The sequence below is a fragment of the Orbicella faveolata genome, unplaced genomic scaffold, assembly GCF_042242905.1.
Source record: "Orbicella faveolata isolate gen_17 unplaced genomic scaffold, um_ofav_v1 contig_24, whole genome shotgun sequence".
Classification (NCBI taxonomy): Eukaryota; Metazoa; Cnidaria; class Anthozoa; order Scleractinia; family Merulinidae; genus Orbicella; species Orbicella faveolata.
The window spans coordinates 30,050,409-30,065,176 of record NW_028301552.1 but is presented as its reverse complement, the minus strand read 5'-3'; the positions used below and the strand labels follow the sequence as shown (position 1 = coordinate 30,065,176).

At 36.4% G+C, this 14,768-nt stretch overlaps 1 protein-coding gene across 1 annotated transcript in view; it reads left to right on the top strand.

The window, feature by feature from the left end:
• Nucleotides 1-2,816: 2,816 nt before the first annotated feature.
• The window catches only part of LOC110051845 (RNA helicase aquarius-like), a 39,701-nt gene continuing 27,749 nt past the window's right edge, over nucleotides 2,817-14,768 (top strand). Inside the window, exons 1-12 of the mRNA XM_089290892.1 lie at nucleotides 2,817-3,181; nucleotides 6,143-6,196; nucleotides 6,813-6,853; nucleotides 7,357-7,392; nucleotides 8,121-8,166; nucleotides 8,256-8,330; nucleotides 9,298-9,372; nucleotides 9,527-9,589; nucleotides 12,101-12,169; nucleotides 12,847-12,947; nucleotides 13,375-13,451; nucleotides 14,497-14,561. Of these exons, the coding sequence (XP_089147018.1) occupies nucleotides 3,107-3,181; nucleotides 6,143-6,196; nucleotides 6,813-6,853; nucleotides 7,357-7,392; nucleotides 8,121-8,166; nucleotides 8,256-8,330; nucleotides 9,298-9,372; nucleotides 9,527-9,589; nucleotides 12,101-12,169; nucleotides 12,847-12,947; nucleotides 13,375-13,451; nucleotides 14,497-14,561 (777 nt within the window). The 5' untranslated portion in view covers nucleotides 2,817-3,106. The remainder of the gene's footprint in view (nucleotides 3,182-6,142; nucleotides 6,197-6,812; nucleotides 6,854-7,356; nucleotides 7,393-8,120; nucleotides 8,167-8,255; nucleotides 8,331-9,297; nucleotides 9,373-9,526; nucleotides 9,590-12,100; nucleotides 12,170-12,846; nucleotides 12,948-13,374; nucleotides 13,452-14,496; nucleotides 14,562-14,768) is intronic.

Genomic DNA, 14,768 nt, shown 5'->3' with positions numbered 1-14,768 from the left:
CTGAGGTTGTTGATTGTTGCGAAAGCCAGAAATAACGCTGGAAATAAAGATGGCTTTTGTTACATCGGTTGCGATGTAGAAAGACATAAACTTATGAGGCCAGTTAAACGAACAAGTACTTCCCGCTGGTTCCCGGAGAAAGATGAAGATCTTAAGGTTGGACAACAATATCTTTTCAACATAATAAAGCCCGAACTTGAAGGGATCCCCCATCCTCACAGAGCAAATGATTTATTGGTGAAATACAACAGTTCTTGTGTCCCAGCAGACCAGCAGCAGACCGTTCTGATTTCATCGAGTTGTACGACATTCTAGAAGGACAGAGTCATCAAACTGTTAAAAGAGTGTTTGGAAATCTGGATCAATTTAATGGCGAATACTTCTTAGAGCACAGCAAGTGCCCATCTGTTGGGGTATATATTAAGTGCAAAAAGGAAAACTTAGAGATAATAACAGTGCAGGGGAGACGGAGATGTAAAATTACTGAAGAGGGAACAATTGTAGGCAACTATATGATCACCGCAGTAGATGATGGACTTCTAGATGTCGACTCAAGTGAAGATGTGTTGGTGATATTAGGTTTGACCAGACCCTATGCAGGTTCTTCCCATCAGCACAGGAAATTACGCTGTTACATTATAGCTGTTCGTTTTGTAACTAGGTCAGCAAATGCTAATCAGCAGAGTCAATTGACGCCTCATGTTCAAAAAACAAGTGGTATATAGCAACAGAGAGGACTGTCAAACGAAAACTTGACACTAACTACACCACTGAAGACAAGTTTGGTTCACGGCGATTTAAAACAGAATGTTTCCCGGCATGCCCAATCAATGAAAATCACTCACTGATTGCCAATCAATATAATCAATGAAATTTAATCGGTTGATATTGATTGATTGATTGATTGATTGACCAATCAATTATTATAATCAATACTTACTCACAAAATGTCTTAATTGCTATTGATGATCATTGATTTTTATTGACAATCAATTCATGATTGTGTAACAATCTGAGTTTGGTAGCACATGCTGGATGCCACTTAAATGTCCATTTTGTTGATTCTTGATAAAGTAGAAACTGGAGCAGAAATACCCATATTCTGTGTTGTTAGGATACCATTAATGCCCCATTCCAGGCATATGAAGTGAAGCCTTGGAGCTGATGGCTCATAACTGCTGGAGCTTATCCCAGTTTCCGTGGCATGAAGCGGCTAGGAGTATTTCTACTCCCCCTGGACGGGATGCTTGTCCATTGCAGATCACTCCCCCGCAATTTGCTAGGTTTCCCCAACAATTCGCCGGTACCCATTTATACTCCTGGGTGGAGAGAGGCACTGTGAGAGTTTAGTGTCTTCCCCTGAAGAACACAACACTGTGTTCCCAGCCAGAGCTTGAACCCAGACCGCTTGCTCCAGGGATGAGCACACTAACCATGAGGCCACTGCGCCTCCCACTTTCCAGGCGTATGGCAATGCCCTTTAAGTTAAAAATGATTGGGATCAGCTCGGCTCCCTACAGTCTGAGCTTGTTAGTTCTCTCTGGCCATTGAATGAAAACATTACTGTGTAAGTTTCTCTTGGGATTATAACAGGAAATAGACTAGGAAAACATAAACGCAGTAAATGTTTTTCTTTCTTCTGTTCTAATTTATTTTCCATCTTTATTATTTCCATATTTGTGAAAAAGATTATGTAAATAATTAGATTATAAGATTATATTAATATAACTGAAAAATGCAATAAAGTATTTATGAATGTAATTAACTAAAATCCAACAAGTATGATTGAAATGAATGTTTATAAAAACGCCCCCAAAGTATACAAATTATATTTGAAGAGCATGTGTCAGGCAAGAAATCCTACATCGTGACGAGTATTTTGTGATCGAATATTACTATTAGAGATTGCATGACTATTAGTTATGATTTTGCCATTGTAACGAATAGGGATAGGTTTCAATATTTCACAATTTGTAAACAAAGTCCACAGTTTTCTACTGTATGAACTGATGACTGCATGCATTTAAGGCTGGTTTTCACTTGAGCATAAGCACAAGCATAAGCATAAGCACAAGTGTAAACAGCCACGACATAAACATAAGCATAAGCAGAAACATAAGAACGAACCCACCTATTTGTCTTGTGCAGTTTTCACTGGTAATGCACTTGACATAAGCATAAGCATAAGCACAAGAAAAACAGAACTGTTCGGTTTTTAATCCTCACCATTAAAAGATCCAACTTCACACACCTCTAACCCCATCCATCCATGATACAATGACAGGGTAAACACATGGAGCTAACATGATCATAAAAATCAAACAATAATTCATTTTCAGAATCAATACATTGAATTAAGGTCTTCAGATTTTCACATAAAGAAATCTTTGCAGTACCTAATTATCTCCACAAAGGAAAAATAAAATTTTCAAAGCCGGTCATAAAGACAAACAGCAAACTGCCACACAGAGCTTTCTTGAATTTTTACATAAAGGTAAAATTAATTAACTACCCAAGACAACATCCCCCCTAACCCCCACTCACAAGTGAACCAGGAAGTTCTAACTTTCACTGTTTTGTCCCTATATATAAGAGTCACCCTTAGCAACTAGGGCAATTCTGGCAGGCCTGACAACCTTTCCTCAGTTTCGGCTTTCAACTTCTGGATAGGATTTCAACGGACAGTTAACACGATCACATCTATTTATTCAGTTTAATTTAAAAGGAGAAAAGACTCCTCAAAGGTGTCAGGAAGAAATAAAAGCCATTCTGTTTTCCCGGAAGACTGGGCATGAGAAGATAATCTCATCCCCAGGGTCGCCTCCGTTCGAATGCGCATGATATTTTCAAAATGGCGGCAGAACGCTGCGAAGTTCTACGAAGCTGTGTCATGTCGATTCTGCTTTAATCTCACGAAAAAGTGCCAGGAAAAAGCGAAATATATGACACAATAGTCTGGAAGGAAATGTTCATTTAGCCATATAATCACATTATAACCCTGAAGTAACGCCAATCAAGCAGGGTCTGTACGTAGTGTCAACGTTTGTGTTTAACCTCAGTGTCAATAGCACGTGGGAAATTAAAGCTACTTAGAAGAACGAACAAGATGAGTACGAAAGCTGCAGGCCGTAGAAACGCTGTCCCCACAGTGGAACAGATCACTTCAGATCGAATCACTCAGGTAAAGTACAGAAAAAATTCGCTGTGTCTCTATGTCTGGCACCCGGACAGGATTTTCAAAATACTCCTTGTCCGGCAGTCAAAATTATTTTTTTAAAAATTTCAGTTAATAATGTCAAATCCTTGTTTTATATGGCTGAATACTAATTTTGGTGAGCCCGGCACCCGGTATATCGGGATTTATAACTTAGACTATTATAAAATGACCGGCAGTCAAAACGTTTGAATAGCACTCCGGTTAGCCTAAAAAGCTCTGCCTGTTTACGGTTACCTTTGAATAATGCTAAGGGTAACTCGATAAATACTTAAAAAATTCCAAATATTGCCGGCCGGTTGCGGTGGTGCAGTGGTCATCAGTATCGCTTACCAGGCCGTCAACCCGGGTTCAATTCCTCTTAGGGTTGCCTATCATAACGTTCATTTTACGTTGTTTTACTTAAAAAAAAAAAAAAAAAAATTAAGTCTCACTGCTGGACATGGAGTATTTTAGGAAACCTGTCTGGCTGCCGGACATGTAGCCACAGCAGAAAAAATTTGACTTGATTCTTTAATATTATTAACTTAGCACAGTTTTCAAGTGAATCAACTTACGTTAAGCTACACTTTATGAGAAAGAGAGCTCTACAATACGTGTTGGAGTAACTTATGAATACGTAGTTCTAAACATCAGCATGGACCTCAGGGATCAATGTCTGTGGAAATATAAGCACACGGGAAGGGATCTTACAATGTATCTCAACTGACTTTTACATACATGTAAGCTTGAGCGTATTTGCATCAGTCAATAGCCCTTTTTACGGTTAGCTTTTCTCATTTGCATCACATTGTAATGTAGCATGTATGTGAGGCAACCTTGGGCTATTTTGTAGTTTTAGCCTGAAATTGCCTCGCACACACGTTGGATTAAATTGTAATGCAAATTAGAAAAGGGCTATTCCAGTAGTAACTCTTCCACCTGGGCCATAGCCGGACATTTGCCCATGTTTTGATCCCAGGTGTACACATTTGAAATTTTGATTGTCTGGGGGCTGGGCATTTGACTACCCCTGTGTAAACCCTGGAATATTTGGCACCCTTGTGATTTTATTGTTGCACATGGCAAAGAATGCAAACATGATGTTGTTTTCTTATTTACATGTATTTCTTCTCCTGTTGATCACATATGGATCAAATGAATTTAATTCCACGTAATATATAGATTTCTAAAGCTATCAGAAATGACCTGTTTGAAAAACATCTTTTACATTTTTTTTTTGGATCATACATTTATGCACCTATCAATGTTAAGCTGCTGGGGGCGGGGGAGGCGGGGCAAAGGTGGGGGATTTGAACTCCGATCATCTTTTCAGTTCAAATGCCCGACCCCAAGGAAATTAACCTTGGTCAGAAGAATGCAAATTCCCCCATCCCAGGGATATTAGTGTTGTTCAGAAGAATGCAAATTCTCCACCTCTATCTAGAAAAAGGTGCAGGTCTGTCAAAAAAAAGAATTAAACATCAAAAAGTTGTAAATAAAAGGTTGTAAATAAAAGGCTACAAAGTAACAACTTCAAAATGCAATTTCTGTTCAATATAAAAATGTCACCTAATTTATATTAAAATTGTGATGACCCCCTAAACATATACGACTAAACAAGACAGAAAACATGGAAATTCTTATCACGACTAATGTCCTACACCATTGTGACATTTTAATTACTTACCTTTTAAACAGAAACGATGGAAATGAAATGTTAACATCTATCTGTAGTAGAGAAATATGAAAAAAGGCCCATAAGAGGACTCAAGATCTTAGATGTATTCACTAATTCATAATAATACACTGCACATGGTAGGCTCATAAAGATGAAGCTCAATAATTCAATTTCATTTTAATACTAAAATTATAACCATGCTTAGAAACAACATGCATTGCAAATTGAATGTATGAAGGTGAATACAGAACACTATCCTGTAAAATGTTTCATAATTTCAATTCATTTGAGCTTAAATTAAAAACAGTCTTACGTTATGTAGGATTCGGAAATTTGTTTCCATACACAATTTTCAAAATACAAATCAATGATGTTTAGCAGTGGAGTTAACCTTTAACTAAGGAAAAACTAAGATCTGTAACAAAGGCCTTGTTTACAGAATATCTGTAACAATGTTCAGTTCAACACCAAACTTCTGAGCATCTCATGCACAGCCAGTGATCTGGAACATTGTTTTCTTCCAATTCTGTTCAGTTTTTTCCAGTCATTCTCAGTAATCCTATATGGCGTCGGTAGTGCCCAGTCTACTAACGATTGAAGTCAAAAGTTCTGACCCCCGGTGACCCCCTGCCTATGCCTGGCCTCCCCCTCACCCCCCCCCCCCCCCCCCACCGGTTCAACATTGATCTAGGTGCATTACATGTACATCTTTAATTCTTCAATGATATGTGCATTGTTATTTAGCAAAATTGTTCATTTATGTCATTATGTACAAAATAGAAATTATATTTTTTGACTGTTGTAATAATTACACAATAATAACCCAAAAGTAGCTATAGTAATTGTTTGGCATTATCAAGGATATTGTGACCAATGGAAGGATAAACACATGCAAACAAAACAACACAGAAAATAATGTTTATCTGATGAATAACGCTTTTTATCATATGGCTTCACTGGTCTGCGATGTCACTCCTAAAAAGGAGAATTCTGATTGGTTACCTTAGTGGTCTGAATCTTACAATGTAGACATGGATCACTCATGAATTAATTTTGGTAAATTAATTGCACAAAATAAACAGTTTTTGTGTTAAATTGTATATTTCTTAAGTATTTACCTTCGGTTTGGTGGACAATTCCAAAAAAGCTGCCAAAAAAAATAATGCCCAGGGATTGGCCTGGTTGGGGGGAAGGGGCGATGGGCAGCAATGGAGTTGAGTGATGCATTTCTCTTTTATCTCTCATTGGTTCTTATTGTTTTTTACTAGCTTGCAAACCAATACTGGGCTCCAGGAAAAGGCAAGAAACCCTTTAAACCTCAGGTACATAATACTTGCACATGACTGTACAGCAATAAGTAATGTATATACACTGTATCTATAATTTCCATCAACCTAATGAACCTGTAAGAATGTGAGCTCCCTCTGCATTGTGTGGATGTAGAAAACATCCATACCTAAATGTACCTAAGTAGAGATACTGGAGATTCCAAGAGGGAGGAGGGTCACAAAAGCTAAGATTTTTATAGGAAAGTTTGAACCAAAACTGAAATTTCAAGAGGGATTGGGGGAGGGGGATAAGTGGGGAGGTTCAGTCCAAGAAACCCCCCCATGGATGGGAGGGGTATGGATTCATGTATTTTCTGGAACAACACATGGTAATCTTTTCCTTGCTGCTGTGCTTCCTTGAGTGCATTTAATTTGTTTCTTGTTTAGATACTGACTTTACTGAGTGGAAATCTTGTTACAAGTATTTCAGAGGCAAATTGCAAGCTTGTTAGCTTGTTTATTGGCTTTTTTGAAGTGAGCAACTAAAAGTGCTTCCAATACAAACCATGATTAGCAGGTTGAACACATCTCCGCTCAGTCTTTGGGCTCACTACTCAGCTTACAATTTATTTACAGGCATTAACAACACTGGTATGAATTTTGTTTTTAGATTGTCGATGATATTTACAGAAAGGAAATAAAAGGAAGCAAGTAAGTTTAGCCTCACAATGCTATTTGGGAGAGAATGTGGACAAGAATATTATAGATTTATGTAGATTGTATTTTAAGGGAAAGAATTCGTGTATTACTAAACATTCATAAACATAAAAACTTACACAGTCATGTTAAAAAATTGGGCTTTTTAGATCCCCACCCCTCAGAATTTCAAATGAATTTCCACTGGCTGGGTGAGTAATATTTTCTGTTGGTCTCATCACATGTCTTCTGTGATCTATTACCGACCAGATGGACAGCAACATGGAATCTTTTTGTTTTATAAAATGAAGGAACAAAAAAGAATGTTAGAGAAGTCATTTTAACGCTGGTCCTCCAATAGATCACAATTATTAAGAACCCATTAAAAATGCCATGATAATTTTTACTTATTTTATACATAACATTTGATTGCAGAATCAGAGCACATTTAGATTTAATTCACTAATGATTTATTATCATTTTAAGTTAACAAGACAAATTCTAACTCTTTTGTTTAGATTTGCAGTGAAACGTGCCATGCTTCTAGAATTCAGGTATAATTAGTTTTTCCATGTGCAATTAAGACAATCGTCATGAATCGTAGGCAGCACCCTCAGCTGACAGCTATACCACACAGGCACAGGTCGGTAAGATCTTGACAAGATCTTACCAATAAATTATTTTCTTACTTTAAAAAATCAACTCTCAGTTTGAAAAAAAAAAAAAAAAAAAAAAAAAAAAAAAACACAGAAAGTTACCAAGATCATGCTTGTACATGTACATCTGGTAAAGATCTTACTAAGATCTTGTAAAGATCAGACTGAGTGCTTTTTTTGCAAACAAGTACTGTGCTCTGCATATGCATACAATATGTCAGAGAACAAGAACATTGCTTAATTACAATTATGTACATAACTTACATTTAATTAATTTACTAATTAATGTATGGTACATACATGTACAGACTATTGATAATACATTACCTAGTTCACGTGTAGTTTTTCTCATACAATAATGTTTGGGAGACTGTGCTACACCTGTATTTCATAGATATCTACCTGAAATCAGCAGTGTACAATATTTGTATAATTATACATAGTCTAGATACTTATGCATAAATTAAAGGAGTAGAAATGATAAAGTCATCTGTTTTGTTTTGTTTTGTTTACTTGTAAGTTTGCCTTAATTTGCTTTTTTTTTTTTTTTTTACTTTTGAGTTCTCTTCATTTGTACTCTAAGCAGTACAGATTTACTTCAGTCCTGTCTTTGTATCTTTGTACAGTCAATACCTGGAGAATTACCTGTGGGCCAACTTTATTTCAACCAAGGTTTGTAAATTGCTCAATGATAAAATCATTTTAAAACATACTTGATTAACAAGACTGCCTTTATCATTTTATACTTTAATTCCTCACAGGCCTCTGTGGAGCATGTAATGTCTGTGGTAGTTATGGTGAATGAGAAGTTCAGAGAAGGTGTTCCACCCTGGGAGGTAATAAATTTAATACTGTAACAGTACAATTAGATTATGAGATAGAGATTTCTATTTACATGTAACAAAATTTTAGATTATGAGCTCAAGATTTCTAAACATGATAGTTGACAAGGGGAATGGCCCGAGTCAGCTATCACATATAGAAATTGAGAATGAATAATCTAGTAATTGCCTTAGTACACTGTATACCATAAAATTGGACACTTGTTGCTCAAAACTTGAACTTACAGCATATCCTCTTCACAGAAACTTCTAATCAACAATGCAGAGAAATTATGGGTACCATTTTGTTAAACAGACACCCACTGCTACTAGGCTACGAGTTCACTATCTACAGCAGAATAGATAGTGAGTAGTATAGCCAGTAAGAGAAGAGCATTTGTGATAGAACACTTGTCTAGTAGATTTATACTAAAAGGTGATACATGTAGTTGTTGAGGCCAAAGACCGAATCAATAGACTGTCATCTCCTGGCATCTTGACATTTTGTTCATGATCTCCAACCACTTCACAATAATGCCTGATAAAGTATGTTAGCTCAGGCAATGAGATTGTAGTACTTTTATTACACTTGTAGATTCTTTAGTTTGTAACGAGTTATTATTAATTAAGAATTATTTTTAATTGGATATATTATGTGACTGTATTGTTTTGTGGCATTTTATGTTTTATTTTTGTAACATGTTCATACTAAGTTAAGATACGTGTATCAGACGAACATTTTACATTGTAATTTAGTCATATCCAGTGTTGTGTATATCTATGGTGGGTTTCTTAGCTTTCTTTCAAGACCATCTTCTTACCTGAGAACATACAGCATATTTACTGTACAGAAAGCACTAAATTAGGGCTGCTGTGGAGATTGTCAGATGTAGTTTTGTAAAGTACTACATGTACATTGCACAACACTGTAGTACCTTAACCAAAATGATAAAGCACCAGTTGTCATTTGTTCATTCTGCAGTCATTCAAGGAGAACCCACAACAGTTCCATGGGTTTTTTCAACGCATTATAGAAATAAGCTTGGCAGGTGAAGATGTAAGTATCATCCTTATATATTCATCTTCTTTTATGATTTGGCTCTTATGAACTACTTTTTATGTTTTAATTTTGAAGATAGACCCTTAATGCAATTTTATGACATTTTGATTGTCCTGATTTGTTTAGTGTTTTGCTGATTTTTTAACCGTAGGTCCTATCCATCAGGGAACAGTCCATAATCTTGAGCTTCTTAATTCACTGTTTTAACAGTCTGGTATGTTCAGTAGGACCTCTGAAATAATTATATTTATTAATAAAAATGTAATATATATATATATATAGATTTAGCCAAGCCTAAAAATGGAGCTCCTGGGCTGGGTTGTTCAAAGCCCAATTAAGCTACCCAGGATAAGCCGACGATAATTTTGATTTGAGTTTTGCAACTTTGCAGTGAGGTTTTTTGTTTATATTGTAACTTGGCCTTCTATTTTTTGAGTTTGAATAATCAGTTAACTTTTAATCCTAGGTTAGTGCTAACCACCTTTCAAACAACCCAGCCCTGATTACGACAAGTTAACGTGGCTTGAGACCGCGATCAAATAAAAAACAACACTTGGTCAGCAGTCAACTCCAAAAAACGAAAAAATCTCACAATGAGCTTTAAACTTCAAATTCAGCCCACGATGGTCATGTGATACTGGTCAGCAGGTACCCTGTTTTGAGAGGTGTCAATTAACCAATAAACGTGGATGTCCAAAATCAAAGATAAAAAACTGTAAACCAAGGCTGCATGTTTCTGTCAACCTATTATTGGGAGTATGGCTTCCATGTTGCACAACTCTGTTGTGGTCGCGGTCGCTGTCGCCATCGTGCGTACATACCCATGAGCAATACCACTAGCCATGATAACCATGATCAATTCATGGGTTTCGTTTTCTTTCCCATACGAGTATGGTGCTCCAATTGAGAACCCTTTGGGCAGCTGGAGCTCTGCTTTAAATTTACTTACCATTGACACAAACTAAGTCAAAAATTACATACGTGTATGGAGGGACTTCACCCCTTTCTTGTCTAAGGTCCCATCTCTGTAAACTCCTCCTCCCCAAATTTTATCATCATGATGATAAAATCATTCTTTTTCTCCATTTCCTTCAAATAATTATTCATTAGTCTTACTTCTCGTTCCTTTTCTTTTTCATACAAATCATAAAAAGTCATCTAAATATTCTCAAAATCTCCTGGCACCTTTCACTCTATAATGCCATGGCATTTTTGTATACAATGACATATATTTCCATGAAACCTATAAGAAAATCTAATTTAATAGAAGTTGGCAATGGCCAGCACAACCCATGGAGAAGCTCTTTATCCACCTTTACCAGATCAAATTAGAATTACATGTAATTTTTAGAAGTTTTGGATTTTGTTTAGGGAGGAAAATCAGCCAAAACCCAGCGAAAAACCCTTGGAGCAAAACAAACTCAACCCACTCATGATCAATGTGGGGTTTGGGACTCAAACAAAGCTGTGCATTGATGGGAGTCATCTCTGCTCCCCATTATGAAAGAATAGCATACTGAACATGCAAAAAACGTAGTCCAAATTGTTCAAAGGGATATATTAATTAAGTGCCTTATGGTATGAAAAATCATTCACCCACATTCATTAAATGTCTCCCACGCGAGCGCTTTTAATTTCTGTTTTTATTATACCCACCTCTAATTCACATGAGCCCAGTACGTAAGAGGGCTGGCTTGGTTAATGGGACATTAAGCACTTAATGACTGGCCCCAGGGGAAACCGTGAGTTTTGTTTCCACGAGACCCTGAACATTGTGGTCAAGGGGAAACAAAACTCACTGTTTCCTATGGGGCCAGTCATCAAGTGTTTTGCTATTTGGTACAAAACTGTTTCATGCCAGTTACCTGGGCGGGAATACTCATATGGGAAAATTTTCATCCCGGTTAGAAAGCAAGAAGTAATTAGCATGCATTTCTGGTAATTTAAGGTCATTCCTCACATTTGCATTGCACATCCTTACTGCGCATAATTTATGGCATGATTAGCGCGCGCTTGTGCACGCACATATTGAAAACACGACGGATTTTGCTTGATATTGAGCTCTGTCAGTTGAAAAATGGCTCTAGCTCACCAACGAGCATGGGCACCCCAATTTTTCTTCCAGTCATTGTAATCAACTAATCATAAGCTTTGCATGAGAAAGACTGATCTAATTTCTACTGCTGAAAATTGAATAAATAAGAAAAATAGCAAATACACTGTGGTCTTTTCTATTTTGCAGTTGGAACCACGTCAAGAAATTTGGTTCAAATTTTTAATCAAGGATTCAGCTTTCTGTCTGAATCAAACTTAAACGTTTATTTGTGGTCCGACACAATGTATTGACTGTAGTTTAATGCGTGTTCTTATGAGTCTGGGCTTACAAAGATGTTACGATTACTGAGAATGCGTTCTTATAATAAGCATTAAATAATGCAAAAATAGGGCATTTTCAATGCCTCACTACTCCTTAATGAGCATGGGCACCCCCCTTTTTTATTTCAAAATTGAAGTTATCATATGACAAATATTCAGTGGACAAAGTTTGAACAAAAATCTATTGTCAATTTTATTTCAGAGGAATTACCTTAATAGTCTTGCTAATAGATTTGGTCAATGAAAGATGACATTTTATTTAATGTACACAGTTGCATCGTAATTAAAGTTTTAAACAATGCACGCATTCCATAGATCTTTAAACTAAGAAAAGTCTTTTTTTTTTCAGGAAATGGATCTCATCAGGGAACAACTGCAGCACTTAGTATCTCTTCCAATGTGGATTTGTCTTCTTCCGGTATTTTGTTTTTTATTTCTTAAACGAACATGACTGTACATGTGTACTCATGATGGTACAATGTACAAAGTAACATAATTTAAACTAAAAATGGGACAGTGTCTCAGCTGATCATTTGACGTTCTCTTTCCTAACTCCCATAATAATTGCCATACAAACACTTTAAAGTTCAGTTTTTCTAATCATATTGTGGACAAGTGGAATTCCCTTCCATTTAAAAGTTACATGTAGATCAGCGCTAGTATTTCAAGTTTTAAGGGTGGTGTAATTAACTTCTTTATGAATACACGTACCAACTGGTTGACTTATAGAAAATTTAATCAAAACAAAAGTGACCAAATAATAATTATACATGTACAGTAAAATATACTGGATGTAAAGATTCTACTCTGGAGCAAAATAAAACATTGTAATGTCAATGATTACAATCTAGGGAAGGAGAAGAGGAAGAAAAAAAAAAAAAAAAAACAGATAAACGATCATGGATTTTGTGACTTGATTCACATCAAGAAATTGAAATTCCCATTCTGGTGAAATTTTGATGTATCATAGGATTGCTTTGCAAATATGATTTGGTGGAACTATTTTTGACTTACTAGAGTGCAGACTTCGCAACTTTGTTTTGCATGCATGGTTAAAAAATGAATTAAATAAACCTGGCTTTGTTTGTGATGCAGGAACGTTTAGAACAGGAATTAAAGAGTGTGCAAAAGTACAGAAAATATTGGAACCACATAAAGAAAAGAGACGCACAGGCAGATGAACAAACCAAGACAAAGTGAGTGCCTAATGTAACAGGTATAACCTACAATGTAGTCCTAATTTTATCTTGCATGTATTACTAAATGTATTAGAAAGCACCCTGTAAGAAAGCTGTAATAAATGAATTGTCGAATTTTTCACGGCCTCGAAATGCGAGTTTTCAATTCTCCTTTTGAAAGCTACAAGTCAAAGGGAACAGTAATTGTCTGGTCAGGTTTCGATTGACAGACGTACACATCGACACACGCATATAATTGTAAAATTCAAAGGTAAAACAAAAATCCGTTTTTTACCAGGCACCGTCCTTTGAGTCGCTTTCATCATTACAGCTCACTATTGTTGAAATGAAAACCATCCTCAAATTCACTTCTTGCAACTCCTGTTATGAAGTTGCATATACCCGTATTACTCTTAACATATTTTACTTATTTGTTTTGTTTTAGACACGAGAAAGAGAGAAAATACTTGTCAAACCTTGTTCAAGAGTTTCTGAGAATATTAGACTCTATTTCAGAGACAGGTAAGAAATACTTTGTCAGGAGGATAACAATTTATCAAGCCCTGGTTGTTCAAAGGATGGTAATGCTACAGTATCTGCCAGTAAACAAGTACCTAGTAGATGATGTTGCGTTCTTGTTCGTTCTATCCAATGGATAGTGATCTGGTGGATCACATGATGCAGACAACAGAGATGTCAACCTAAAAAATTCAAAATACGGGAGATGCCAATTTTACCTTGACCATAGTAAAGTTGTCTAATATAGAGCTCTTGCCAATTCAATCACAAAAATGCTAAAAATATCCCAAAATGTTATCTCCAAAATGCCAAAAATCGGCCAAAATATGTCTTCAGGAAATATGTATTTCATGCGCTTTTCTTCGTATTGTCTGGGAGTTTGGTGATCCATACAAGAGACTGGGAGATTTGGTCTGTATGCGGGAGAGTTCCGGATAATTTGGGAGAGTTGGCATATAGCTGAGATAATGTTATCTGCCCTTTGGAGACCAGCTGGCTAAACTACATGTACATTTGACGGTGTTGAGGAACAAGTTAATTGAAGCAGAAAACACTTCCTTACATCCAGCTGGATGTCTGTTTGTATATACATCACGTGGTGTCATCATGATTGTGCTGAGTATAGTTTGTTGATTGTGTTTGCTATCATAACATTGTAAGTGAATTATGTGTAATTACCGTTTGTTACAAGCACCAATCAAGCTAGAAAAACGTTTTATTGTCAAGCACAAGCTCCGCACTTTTACATAACAATTTCCGAGCTCATGGTTCATCTTCGACAAAATCCCAGCATATATCGTAGTAAACGAACTCACAGTCACACACTCAATGTAGCATGTCACGCACTCTACAAGCTCACTTATTTACAAGTATCAGTTGTAGCAATTCTGAGAAATATGGAAAGTTTGAAATGTATCATTTAGATATACATGTATGTTTTGAGTTCCATTTTTTCCTTGCTCCTTGACCCCACCCCTTAACCTCTAATGCATTTTGTTCACGACATCTACTAGTAATAAGTAGCATCAGTTTTTATCATCTCCGACAGGTTCTGTAGACATGGATAAAGTCCACTACTGCGAGAGATTCTTGGAACTTTTGGTAGACCTAGAGGTATTGATTAATTATGCTGTTAGAAATTCTTGAACAACAAAATCAAGTAGTACCAAGTGAGCGAGCAAGCAAGCAAACAATGCAAGCATTAGCTAGTGAGCACGAGCAATATACTTTAATATATTGCCAAATCCGTTTGGTGGCTGTGGTATTGTAGATCCAAACCTCTTGACAGGGTGGCAACCCCAAAATATTTCTGGCACTTCG